At 41.1% G+C, this 14142-nt stretch overlaps 1 protein-coding gene across 8 annotated transcripts in view; it reads right to left on the reverse strand.

The window, feature by feature from the left end:
• The window catches only part of THSD7A (thrombospondin type 1 domain containing 7A), a 349546-nt gene that overhangs the window by 82937 nt on the left and 252467 nt on the right, over positions 1 to 14142 (reverse strand). For all 8 annotated transcript variants that reach the window (XM_078377154.1, XM_073003242.2, XM_073003240.2 and 5 more), the window contains one exon: positions 8520 to 8754. In XM_078377154.1, coding sequence (XP_078233280.1) covers positions 8520 to 8754 — 235 coding nt within the window. The remainder of the gene's footprint in view (positions 1 to 8519; positions 8755 to 14142) is intronic.

A 14142-nucleotide genomic window follows, 5' to 3' on the forward strand; every position in this document is an offset into this window, starting at 1 on the left:
TATGCACGTAGCAATTGTTAGTTAATATGTTAGGTCACTCAAAGTATTATTTATTTATTTATTTATTTATTTATTTATTTATTTATTTATTTATTTATTTATTTATTTATTTATTTATTTATTTATTTATTTATTTATTTATTTATTTATTTATTTAATACCTGCTCATCTGGTCTTACGACCACTCTAGGTGGCTTCCAAATGCATAGATAAAAACATACAATTATGACACAAAAATATTACACCACGGAAGAGGACCAATTCTTTACTATGTGAATTGATGACAAGGAATCTTAGCAAGAGCTCTCACACAGAGAGTCTAGCTTTCTCAGCAGGAAAGTCAGAAGGGTTTTTCTGTGTTCATGCATGTAATGGGATGAAGAACTCATGCCTAATTGTATCCTAGGAAGCATACAACGTCTAGCCAGAAACACAGGTTTGCAGGCTGTCAAACCATCATGTATCAGTGACTATTATATAACTCAACATAATTGTTGCCATATGCTCGGTCCATCATCTTATCCCCTACCCTAGTTGGTTATTGTTAAGGTATATAATTTTTATATAGCCTGAACATAATATGTGTGTGTGCAGAACAAGATTGAGATGACGTCATTCCTTCATCCCTGGCTGATGCAATTTCTCTGCAATATGAAGATTGCCACACCTGTGTGCATGAAGTCACCTTAGACGGGATTGGACCAGACTGATGCCAGAATTGTATTTAAGAAATGAACTCTGTACAGTCATTCTCTTCTCCTGTGTACTGATGTCTGCATGTCATGCTGCTGGTTTGAATACTGAATACTGAAGTGCTGTATGTATGTATATCCTGTATATATTTTGTAAATACACTGCTGAAAAGAAGAAGCTGTTGTGTGCGTTTATCTGCGCTTTACTCTGCGAGCGACAAGATAAAGTCACAGACGCACACTCCCTTAACAGAGGTTATGGGCCCAGCAACGTTCCGCTGCGCTGCAAACGTGAGTAAATGAGTAAATGAAAGAGGAGGAGAGCCTAAACAGCAGTGATAGTGAAACCAGTTCGTCTGTAAACCCGGGGAAGGGAAGGATACAGAGAGCTGCAAGGATGGCATACAGCACGGGAGGAAATATAGGTGGCCTGGCCATAAATAGACTGAATGAAAATAATTATAGAACGTGGGCAATTAAAGCGGAGATGTTGTTGAGAAAGGAGGGTCTGTTTCGCTACGTTACAGCCCCCCCAGTGCAGCCCAGTGAGGAGGAAGAGGCAGAGCATGAGAGAGCTCTAGCCACGATCATTTTGGCCATTGAAGATTCGCTTCTAACCCACATTCAAGGACTGACAACAGCAAAAGCAGTCTGGGATAAACTAAAAGGCATTTATCAGAGGGAGACGACAGGCACAAAGATTTCTCTTACCAGGAGGTTGTTCCAATGCAGGATGAAACAGGATGAATGCGCTTCGGAACACTTAAAAAATATGAAGGACATGTTTAATCAACTGCAATTAATGAATGTTGTCTTCCCTCAGGAACAGCGCGTTTATATTTTGCTAAGTTCTCTGAATGACGATTACTCCATGCTAGTAACAAGTTTGGAAAGCATGCCAGAAACCGAGCTTTCAGAAGAATATGTGACAAACAGAATTCTCCAGGAGGAACAGCATTTAAAACAGAGAATGCTGAACAAAAAGGCAAGCCACGTGCGCGCTGACCACAAGAGACAGAGATACGCTGATGGCAGCGTGCCCAGGAGGCGGGCGGACGGAGAACAAAGAGGAAGAGTGATGATGACGAAAGCCTGTTTCCTCTGTGGATCCACCAATCACCTGCAACGGAACTGTGACAAAAGCGGAAGTCCTCCAAGCAACAAAGAAGGAAGAAAGAAGGTCTCCAAACGGTTTCAACAAAGAAACGACATGAGGCCGGTCTCCTTGGTTACCAGAGGAACGAGGGACAAGGTTCCCGGCAGCCACACATTTGAGTGGCTCATTGACTCGGGGGCTGTCGTGCATTTGACTAATAATAGGGATCTCTTTTGTCTTTTAGATGAAACTAGCCTCAGAAGTGTGATGATGGCAAATTCACAAGAGACGGCCGTTGAAGGACAAGGAACTGTTTACATTCCTTCATTGAATACTGAGATAAGTGGGGTATTTTACGCTCCTGAATTGTCGTTTAATATAATAAGTGTATCAGCGTTGGCTGAGCAAGGGTTCACTGTCACTTTTGAGAAACAGGAGTGTATAATTAAGAAAAATGGTAAAATAGTTGCAAAAGTGAAGCAAGAAAACAATCTGTACATGTTAAAGAGCCAGACACATGAAAGTGCACATGTGATACATACAAACAAACCACAACATGATAACTGTATACATTTACTGCATAGGAGGCTGGGTCATGTAAATTTTAGATCATTACAGAAAATGGAACATTTTGCCAGGGATATAAACATAAAGGAATGCAAAAATTACTTGGACTGTAATGTCTGTAAAAGTAGCAAGACAAATGTGGCCCCAAAAGGGAGGAAAAGTGACAGAGTCACAACCAGGCCATTTGAATTAGTTCATGCAGATTTAATGGGACCATTTCCTCCATCATTAGGAGGAGCGAAATATGCAATGGTTCTAGTGGATGATTTTACAAGGTTTTCTTTTTGTTATACACTAAGATCTAAAACAGAAGTATTTGATACATTTAGAAAATGGTTATTTTCAGTAGAGAGAAGATTTGACCACAAGGTGGCGCAGTTGCAAACGGATCGAGGTACAGAGTTTACAAACACTAGGTTTCAAAGATGGTTAGAAAGTCTGGGAATTAGACATAGAAAAACGAGCCCATATAGCCCATTTCAGAATGGTGTTGCTGAGAGACGCAACAGAGTGTTACAAGAGATGAAAAATGCATTGTTGGCAGACTCTGGGTTGCGTCATGGTCTGTGGAGTGAAGCGATACTAACCTCTAACTTTTTGGTTAACAGAATTTATTCTTCCTCGATAGATGACACACCATATTTCATGTTATACGGTAAGAAACCATGTTTAAAATATTTGAGGGTGTTTGGATGCACGGCTTGGGTGCATATCCCGAAACAACTCAGAAGAAAAGGTAAAAATAAAACAAGAAAAATGACATTTGTAGGGTATGAACCCAATTCAAAGGCATACCGGTTTTTTGATGGGGATAGAAGTGTGATAATCTCTAGGTCAGCCAGTTTTAATGAAGGGGAAAACTGGGACCAAGTACATGCAAACTCACAGTTATACATCCCTCTACACGAAAGAAAAAGTCAATTAAGACAGACAGGAACACTTAAGCATGGCGTGGAGTCCTGTGCTGATGATGAAGAAGGAGGAGCTACTACAGATGATGATGAAGAAGAAGAAAAAGAAGGTAGTGATGAGGAAGGACACGAAGAGGAGGAAGCACATACTAGTAGTCAGATAGAAACACACACAAATTCACATGGTCCCAGGAGGTCCCAGAGGGCAAATAAGGGTGTGCCACCCAATAGATTTGGAGTGAATGGTATTACAGTGTGTAATGTTTATATTGAGCCCAGAAACTATAAAGATGTTTTGAAGCTTCCTGATTATGAGAAGAATAAGTGGTTAGAGGCCATGGAGGAGGAGATGAATTCCATGAAGGAACATCACGTGTTCACTGAAACCAAACTACCAGCAGAGCATAAGGTAATAGGTAGTAAGTGGGTGTTCAAAAGAAAATTGCAAAATGACGGAAACTACAGATATAAAGCAAGGTTGGTTGCACAAGGTTTTACACAGAAAAGGTTTATACATTATGATGAGATATTTTCCCCGACAGTTAGATCTGAAACATTGAGAACAACGCTTGCCTTTGCTGTCAGTAAAAATTATGTAATTTACCACTACGATATAACAACTGCCCTTATTTGGGCAAGGTGTTGGAGCGGGTTGTGGCCGGGCAACTCCAGGCGCTGCTGGATGAAACGGATTTTCTGGATCCATTTCAGTCGGGTTTCAGGCCGGGTTTTGGTACAGAGACTGCCTTGGTCGCCCTGTATGATGACCTTTGCCGGGAGAGAGACAGGGGGAGTGTGACCCTGTTGATACTCCTGGACCTCTCAGCGGCTTTCGACACCATCGACCATGGTGTCCTTCTGGATAGGCTGGCTGGGTTAGGAGTTGGGGGCACTGTTTTACGGTGGTTCCGCTCCTTCCTAGCTGACCGTATCCAGAGGGTGGTGCTGGGGGACAGTTGCTCTGCCCCATGGCATTTATGTCATGGGGTTCCTCAGGGCTCGATACTGTCCCCCATGCTGTTTAACATCTACATGAAACCGCTGGGAGAGGTCATCAGGAGGTTTGGGCTGAGGAGTCAGCAATATGCTGACGACACTCAGCTCTACCTCTCGTTTTCCACCAATCCAGGTGAGGCGGTTTCTGTGCTGAACTCGTGTCTGGACCTGATAATGGACTGGATGAGGGTTAATAAATTGAAACTCAATCCAGACAAGACGGAAGTGCTGTTAGTGGGTGCTTCGCCGGACAGGTTGGAGGGCCACTTCCCTGTCCTGAATGGGGTTACACTCCCCCTAAGGGACAGGGTCCGCAGCCTGGGGGTGCTCCTGGACCCCAGTCTAACTTTGGAAGCTCAGGTGGACTCGGTGGCCAGGGGTGCCTTCCTTCAGCTGTGGAAATTATACCAGCTACGGCCCTACCTGGACGAGTGGAGTCTCATGACAGTTACACATGCACTGGTAACATCTCGTATTGATTATTGCAATGCGCTCTACGTGGGGCTGCCTTTGAAGACGGTCCGGCGACTGCAACTGGTTCAGAATCGAGCTGCGCGGCTGGTGAGTGGTGGGGCCGCCAGAGAGCACATCAAGCCGATTCTGTATAATTTACACTGGTTACCAGTTGCTGTCCGGGCCCAATTCAAAGTGCTTGTTTTGACATATAAAGCCCTAAACGGCTTGGGCCCTGGATACTTGAAGGACCACCTCCTTCCATATGAGCCTACCCGGCTGTTAAGATCTAGCCAGGGGGCCCTTTTGAAAGAGCCATCCCTCAAGGAGGTAAGAGGGATGGCTTGTAGACAAAGGGCCTTCTCGGCAGCTGCCCCCAGACTATGGAACGCCCTCCCAACTGAAATTCGCCTGGCGCCGACACTGATGATATTTCGGCGCCAGGTCAAAACCTTCCTGTTCCAGAAGGCTTTTAATTGAAATAACATTAACTGTGGGTCTCAATGATGGCAATTTTAATTGTATTTTAATTGTATTTTAATTGTATTTTAATTGTATTTTAATCATTTTATTTTATTCCATTGAATTTTAATTGTTGTAAGCCGCCCAGAGACCTTTGGGTAGAGTGGGCGGCATATAAATTAAATAAATAAATAAAAAAACGCAGACTTAAAGGAAGAGTTATATATGGCAAAAGCACCAGGTTTTGAGGGTACTAAACCAGAACTAGTGTACAGGCTAAACAAGGCAATTTATGGTTTGAAACAATCTGCTAAAAATTGGAATGATTGTTTACACCAAGTTTTGATGAAACTAGGTTACAAGAACGGTCTAGCAGACCCTTGTTTATATACCAAGAAAGTTGGGAATGATTTAAATATACTTCTGGCGTATGTTGATGACCTATGTTTTATAGCAAAAGATCAGAGCCAAGTAGAGTTGTTTGAAAAACAATTAAAAAAGGAATTCAAATTTAAAAATCTAGGACCAATACAAAATTATCTGGGTGTACAAATAAAGAAAACAGAACATGGACTTGAATTAAGTCAAGAACACAAAATAAAACAAATGTTAGAAAAATACTGTATGGGAGAGTGCAAGAATGTGAGTACTCCCATGACAGTGGATTTTCAAAAGGAAGATGAAATAAGTAAAGATTTTGAAAATAAAGATTTATATCACTCAGCAATAGGGAGCCTAATGTATCTAGCGAACTGGACGCGCCCGGACATAGCGGCGTCAGTAAACATACTCAGTAGATACATAGAAAAACCTAGTGAAAAACACTGGCAAGGATTAAAAAGGATTTTTAGATACCTAAAGGGAACATATAATTATCATCTAACTTTGCAACCATCAAAAAATTTAAAACTGTCAGCTTATGTGGATAGTGACTGGGCCAACGATGAAAAAGACAGAAAATCTATGACTGGATTTGTCATAAAATTTGGAAGTAATATAGTTGGTTGGAAATCACGAAAGCAAAATTCTGTAGCAATCTCAACTTCTGAAGCAGAGTTTGCTGCTTTGTCAGATTTATGCTCTGAATTAATTTGGTACAAACAATTAACAAAAGACTAAAAGTAATGGAAGATAATACCACCTGTATACAAATGGCCAAAACAGATAGAGTAAAAAACAGGAGCAAACATGTTGATATTAAATATCATAACGTAAGGGAAGCTGTAAAAGAAAAACTAATTGAATTAGAATATTGTAAGACTGAAGAAAATATTGCAGACATATTGACTAAACCGTTGTGTGCTCAAAAGCATGAAATGTGTATTGGGAATGTGTAATGGGTTCAGGCAATTTAAAAATTAGGAGGAGTGTTAAGGTATATAATTTTTATATAGCCTGAACATAATATGTGTGTGTGCAGAACAAGATTGAGATGACGTCATTCCTTCATCCCTGGCTGATGCAATTTCTCTGCAATATGAAGATTGCCACACCTGTGTGCATGAAGTCACCTTAGACGGGATTGGACCAGACTGATGCCAGAATTGTATTTAAGAAATGAACTCTGTACAGTCATTCTCTTCTCCTGTGTACTGATGTCTGCATGTCATGCTGCTGGTTTGAATACTGAATACTGAAGTGCTGTATGTATGTATATCCTGTATATATTTTGTAAATACACTGCTGAAAAGAAGAAGCTGTTGTGTGCGTTTATCTGCGCTTTACTCTGCGAGCGACAAGATAAAGTCACAGACGCACACTCCCTTAACAGTTATCTAAAACTGTCGTTTAGGGAACCTACAGTGATAGCATTGGTAATTGCTAAAGGCCACCGATTGTTTATACCATTTGTATTTTGTTGTTTCTTCCCATCAGATCAGGAAGGCAATATACTGAGAAACTACACATACCGTATTTTCCGTGTATAAAATGACACTTTTTTCCTAAAATAATTAGAGGAAAAATTGAGGGTTGTTTTGTACACAGAAGGAGGTGGAGGCAAAGGAGCAGCTGTGCCCGGCCACCTCTCGCAGCTGCCCATTGACTGCTCCTCCACCTCCAGCGAGGGACAAAATTAGGGAGTCATCGTATACATTGGGGGGGTTCATATACATGGAAAAATACGGTATTAACTAGCTAATTGCAATATTTATCTTTTACTTTGTACTCAAGGATCTTTGTGCAGGACAAAGTCAGGAAAAATAACTTCAAAATAATTATAAAGCAATTGAACATAATGCAACATAATTGAAACAAAAGGACAAGCATCAAAACTTATCTCCCTTTCCCTCCCCTCTCCTCTCTCTGACCTCCAATCTTATTCAAGGTCAGATCAAATTGACGTAATTTGCTGAAGTCTGTTACTTTGAGAAGTAAGGCCAATATTATTGATTTTGTCATATCACAGTAATCCCTTCTATTAAAGGGTGTTTAAAACATGGTTCTCATTTGCACTTTGATGTACATCTTCTGCTCTTTAAAAACTTATTAACTGACATAAACATGATGCTTCAAATGATCAACGAACATCTTTCTATCCCTGTTTCACAAGACTGCATTCCTTATATGTGGTCATTAACTCACTGCACTATTCTAAAGAGCGAGGTGCAATTATTCAGCATGCAGAGGATAAAGACAGTGACTAATTAATGGAAATTTGAACAAGAAACAATTCTAAGAGGTGCTGAAATGTTACAACGTTACAGACTGAAGAAGCTACTTTGGTGAGTAGTGAAACATTTCAATCTAACAAGAAAGTTCAGTTGCTGTGACTCAGCTTCCAGATAACCACACCTGGATGATTGAGAATCTTCACACAAAGCCAGAATAATGTTATCTGATTCTTACCCATTTATTTTTAGTACAGTGGTGCCTCGCTTAACGGTGATAATCCGTTCCAGGAAAATAGCTGTTAAGCGAAAAAATCATAAAACGAAATTAAAAACCCAATTGAAACGCACTGAAACCCGTTCAGTGTGCTCCAATGGGGTAAAAACTCACAGTCCAGCGAGGATCCTCCATACGGCGGCCATTTTTGCTGCCTGTATTGCGAGGAATCTGTCCCTAAACACAGCGGGGAACCATTTTAAGCATCCGGTGACCATTTTGAAACCCCGATGATCAGCTGTTTTGATCGTTGTAATGCGAAGAATCGGTTCCCGAAGCAGGGAACCAATCTTCGCAAAGCGGAAAAAAAACATTTAGACCGATCGCAAAAGATCATCGTACAGTGATTTCGTCGTAATGCGGGGCAATTGTTAAGCGAGGTGCCACTGTATTCATTTGGACAATGTGTTTTATATGACTTGATTTTTGTTACAAACGTCCAATGCTTATATTTACTTTTTCGGTCCTACTTGTCCCACGTTGACCCTCACACAGATGACCTTCCTTGTCTGCATCCCAACCGCACAAGTAGCCTCCCCATTCCAACCAGCAGAAGAGTTGAAGGCTGACACAGAGACATCCTCTATGCACTGGCCCCAGGCTCCTGTCTGCCAGTAGTACACTGTACAAGGATGTTCATTGCAGTTGCGGGTTTCCTGCAGCATACTACTGTTTGGGCACTGAAGTCCACCTGAAAAAATAGGAGTGTTTGAGTGCACAGTGACAATGAAAGGCCCACTTTAACAACCGTTTGAATAAATCAAGCTACATGAAGAAGCAGGTTTAGTATACACATCTTGTTTGCATCTAGAACATGAAATTTCTATCAGGAAACAAATACCTTAAGCATTAAAACTGTCTGTGTCACACTACTACAAAAGACAGGTGGGAATTCACATAAATGAATGCTCCTCGATATACCATACCCGTTAAACATTTCTGCACACACAGGTCAGCTCGTAATGCGGCCCAGTGCAATTTTTTATTTTTAAAGAAATTCCGAAGTTTCAAGTTACACTGCCGCCGCTTGCAGCCGGAATGTGGCCGGGGCATGTCACAACAGTAGAGGGGGAGAGAGGGAAGGAAGGAAGGAGTGGGAGGGGAGGGGACAGGGGGGCTGCGTGACTGCATTGTGCCATCCCCGTCAATAGGTGGACCTCCTCCCGGCCCCATAAAGTCAGAGTTGAAGCTGGCAGCCTCTGCTGTCTGAGATCGTAGCTGCCAGTAAGTGTGCTTGGAGCGGGGCTGCGGAGGACGGCTAATGCTGCCCCCCCCATGCGGCCCAACCCAAATGTATGTGCGGCCCAAACCAAATTTTCTTCTTCTAATGTGGCCCAGGGAAGGTGAAAGGTTGGGCACCCCTGTTCTAGCCTATCCTTCTCCCTAGTTATCCAGATGTCTAAGTACAAGGGTTTAAAATCATGTGAGCAATCATCCATGGTCTGCATCAAGATTTCCAATACCAAGCCTAATTCAAACCTACAATGCCAGTTTGGATGTAATATATGTCAACTTGTTAAATGGAAATTTTATTTATTTATTTATTTATTTATTTATTTATTTATTTATTTATTTATTTATTTATTTATTTATTTATTTATTTATTTATTTATTTATTTATTTATTTTATTTATTCAATTTTTAAATGGAAAGATCCACAACCCTTGTACCTCTCCTCCACACTTTGTCTTTTGAGATGTTTCAGAGATGTCTGTTAACATGACAAGCCATCAATTTATTTTGGATGTATAGTGACCCTAATAGGGTTTCCACAGTATGCAAGATGTTTCAGGAGTTATTTTCTACTGGCAAACTCCAGTGGGCTGCCATTGCTGAGCGGGGATTTGAAATGAGGTCTCCTCATCTGACCATTCTCTACATTACATTGGCTCTCAGTACCAAGTTAATACACCAACAGGTCCTCCTATGTTTGAACTGGACACTCCTGATTGGAACAAACTGAAATCTGAAATGCAGCTCATACTGTGCTACTGGTTTTTGTTTTGTTCTGATTCTGGTAGCCTCGTGGCACAGTGGTTGAAGCCAAAACTGTGCTCACGACCTGGGGTTCAATCCCAGGTAGCCGGCTCAAGGTTGACTCAGCCTTCTATCCTTCCGAGGTCTGTAAAATGAGTACCCAGCTCGCTGGGGGGGGGGGGGGAATGTGTAGCCTGCCTAATTGTAAACTGCCCAGAGAGTGCTTGAAGCACTATGGGGTGGTATATAAGCAGCACACTTTGCTTTGCTAAAAGTAATCCATTGTAAGTCCTCTATTGTTACTATAAGGTAGGGCATGGTGCTATTTTCTCTTGAGTTTCAGCTGCACAATGTTATCCGTTTAATTTAATTAACAGTTTTTTCCTTCTCTTTTGTGTGTCTACAATTCTGAATTCATTTCTAACTCCTTTCTATGTGCTAAAGACCCAGATGTTCTCCTAACTATTGGCTCTAAGTCATGTATTAAGCCACACACAGATACACCTAGTGCATATTAGAATGCTTCCAAGAGACCTCAATAGGGATGCTTGGTTTTTCATCAAGGTCTGCTTCCATATCCCAACACCAAGAACTCTCAGGTGAACATGGTTAGAATTGCATCCCCTGTCAATAGTAGCAATTACAATGAGTTCCTTACAATCAACATACCTAAAGCATAGCCACCTCAGCATAAGCAGCCAAGACCCTACATATGGTGTTACAACAACTTCCACCAACCCTAGCCAGCTTAGATCATGGGAGTTTCAGTGAAAAAGCACAGAGTATAAGGCCACAGTTGACAACCCCTGTGCTATATAATGGCATCTTAACCATTTATTTTTGTATTCAATTAATTATAATTAACCAGCATTAACACCCTTTGGCAGATGAAGGAGAATGCCCACAGAACTGCACAGAATATTAATTCAAACTATGCTGCTAATCTGCAATCAAAGCATTAATTGATTCATTAGAGTGGTTAATCAGCTAAATGCTTTGAGGCCTAAAATCAGTTTGGTGATAAGGCTTCAGAAAAAGCTTCCTTTACAACAAGAATGTACAATACAGGCAGGTATGGACAAGGCGAAAAGAAACAAGCATGAATTAGACATATTGATCAACAGTAAGCAAAACTAAAAGGATAGCTGTACTGCAAACAAGGTATACAGATATATAGCATGAAAGCGTACTTTGTACCAGTGCCTCTTGCCTTTGTAGCCAGCAGTAAAATTCAGTGCCAGTAATAAAAGTAAACAGGAATTAGAAACTAAAGGCCAAAACTACACCAGGGGAGCTCTGATAGATGGTACAATATATCAGTGGTCCCCAGCCTTTGGTCTCCAGATGTGGTGCCTGTGGTTCCTTTAGAGAGGCAGTCCATCTTGTATTTAGTCTTCTCTTTTCCTGCTACCTTCAATACCCTTTCCCAGCACTATTGCCTTTTCCAGAGAATCCTACCTTCTCATGATGTGCCCCAAATTAGAACAGCCTTGGTTTCAACATGTTTGCCTCCAGAGATAGTTCAGGCTTGCTTTGACTTAGGACCCTCTTGTTTGTCTTTCTGGCACTTCAGAGTATCCCCAAAGCTCTTCTCCAGCACATTTATGTGCTTTCTTTACTGTCCACCTTTCACACCCATACATGGTGACAGGAAATACAAGAGTGTGGAGGATCTTGGTCTTGGTCTCTAGTGACCCATTCTTGAACTTGATGATTTTTTCTAGTTCCTTCATAACGTATTCCCCCCCACACACACACCATTTATTCTTTAATATAAAGGGGATGACACAAAAGCAAGTTATTGTACAAGCAAAAGGCTCTGCCTTGATCACCAATCTACAGATAAGTCTTTGGCTTTGGGAAAGGCTGGCCATTTTCTCGATTACTGGACTTACATATATCCTATTACTTTACACAGGCAGGCTGCTTAAGCTTCTAAAACTAAAAAGCCTCAGTTGTAGACAGAGAATGGCACTGTCAGTAGACAAACTGACCTCTGCTTTCTGGCTCAGTTCTCGTAAAATAAAACAAAAGCTACTATCGTTTGGCCACTCCCTTCCTCTCACATCTCAAACGGCCCTTCAACAGCTGCTTTGATTGAATTGTGGCTTCTTCAGTCTCCCAAAGGATATTGCTGAAATTCAACTCTATTTTAGATACTTTAAGGCAGTGGTCCTCAATGTTGGGCCTCCAGATGTTGTTGAACTACAACTCCCAGAAGCCTTCGTCACCACCTCTGCTGGCCAGGATTTCTGGGAGTTGAAGTCCAAGAACATCTGGAGGCCCAAGGTTGGGGACCACTGCTTTAAGGTCTCTGAATTTGTTTTGTTTTGTTTTTTAAAGACTACTGGCAATTCTGACTGGGGAATTTTCCAGAAAGGCAACTTTTCTGAACTTCACTGGATACATCCAATGCTTTGTTGATAACACCAAGATTTTAAGGCCTAACTTTTTATATTGTTATTGCTTGTCTCTCAAGCTCTGAATAACATGAACAATTAAGCATCAAGCATGGAATCTGAGACTAATTTAAGCCTTGAATGATAAAGGCACAGAATGCAGGCCTGGAAAAGTCTCCACCTTTCTCCAGCTTTTTGTTTTTTTCATTGCATTTATAAGTTGCCATATGCCAAAGACTCGGAGGTGGAAAAGATAACAGACGCTCTGAATTTTACAAGTGGATGTTTGTCTCCCAGTGGGCCCTTCCTAGAACAGGCCAGATAAATAGCCCAAGGGGAGGACAAAAAGAGCAGAACAGACAAAATCACCACCCACAATGAACAAAGATATTAATAAGTTACATATATATAAAGAGAAAAATATTTTCTCTGAATAAGAATGGCTGGTGTGTGTGGAAGGGGCAGAATAGCTGAAGGGATAATTCCTAGTTGTTATAGCAGAGATAAAGATGCCCAGGAGAGCTACTTTGTTAGTAAATAGTCTACTGCATTAAAACTGGGAATGGCTGCTGTCTACGAAAGCTTATGCCAACAAAAACTTGTTAGAATTATTATTGGTTTGTTGCCACTAAACTCAAGCTGGCACTCTTGCTTTGTTCTCCACTACCTGTCACAAATGACCACCACCCCATTTAAATCCAGCATCTCTTGAACCACTTCAAGATTCACCTTCTTTGCTCCTCCAAGGAGAGGTGCCGTAAGGAAACTTAAAACTCTGGACTTAAAACAGTCCCTTTGAGGATAGGCATGTGTATTATGTCACTTACTTCAACATGTGACAAGCCAGCCCTGTCTGAAAATGCTCCTGCTCATTCTGCAAAGTGGGACCCTAGATGTTTGCCCTCAAAGTCCTGTCCTTCACAGTCTCCCAGTTGCTACCCAACTTTCCCTGACCATATATATCTCTTCTGTCTACAAAATCTTCCTGACATTAGGTAGCCTTGCACATCAGGACAGACTGAAAATCCATTCTATCATCTCTATTCCCCAGGCTGCCTCAGCATATGAAGGTACTATATCTAAATATAAGCTAGTATACTTGGATGGGGAAAGTTTGACTCTCCAGATATGTGGGACTACAACAGTCACATTCCCCAGTCCACATGGAGTTCTAGTACAACACATCTGCAATTCAACACTTAGATGAACCCATTATCTGACTCTAATCAAGGTGGCTTGCCAAATTCCAGTCTTCTGGAAGTAGAAAAATATGAATAGTGGAATATATAAGGCATTTAAGAAAGTGTTCTTTTAATCTCTGTTCTTGTTCCTCCAAATTCACCTAGTTACCCTTCCTGCTACTTGGCAAACACAATGATTGAAAGGATTCAAGCACACGCCAAGACTATTAAAACAAATGTCAGCAAATGATGAAGTTGTCTTGTTCAAATGTGTGGGGTAGTGAGAAAAAAAAACATACTCTGTGCACATTAAGAGTTTAAGATTTAAGGTTAAAATGACAGCTGCAAAATGAAAAAGAACAACAGCACGTCAAAGATGAGGATCAAGGCTACAGTAATTTCTTTAGAATTTTAATTAATTTCTTAACCATCCCCTCAAGGCAAACATTTGCATTCCAAATGTGTCAGGAAATTTGGAAACAGTCCTACCCATAAGTATGCTTTGCACAATCAGTTTTGCAA

The sequence above is a fragment of the Pogona vitticeps genome, chromosome 6 (assembly GCF_051106095.1).
Source record: "Pogona vitticeps strain Pit_001003342236 chromosome 6, PviZW2.1, whole genome shotgun sequence".
Lineage (NCBI taxonomy): Eukaryota > Metazoa > Chordata > Lepidosauria > Squamata > Agamidae > Pogona > Pogona vitticeps.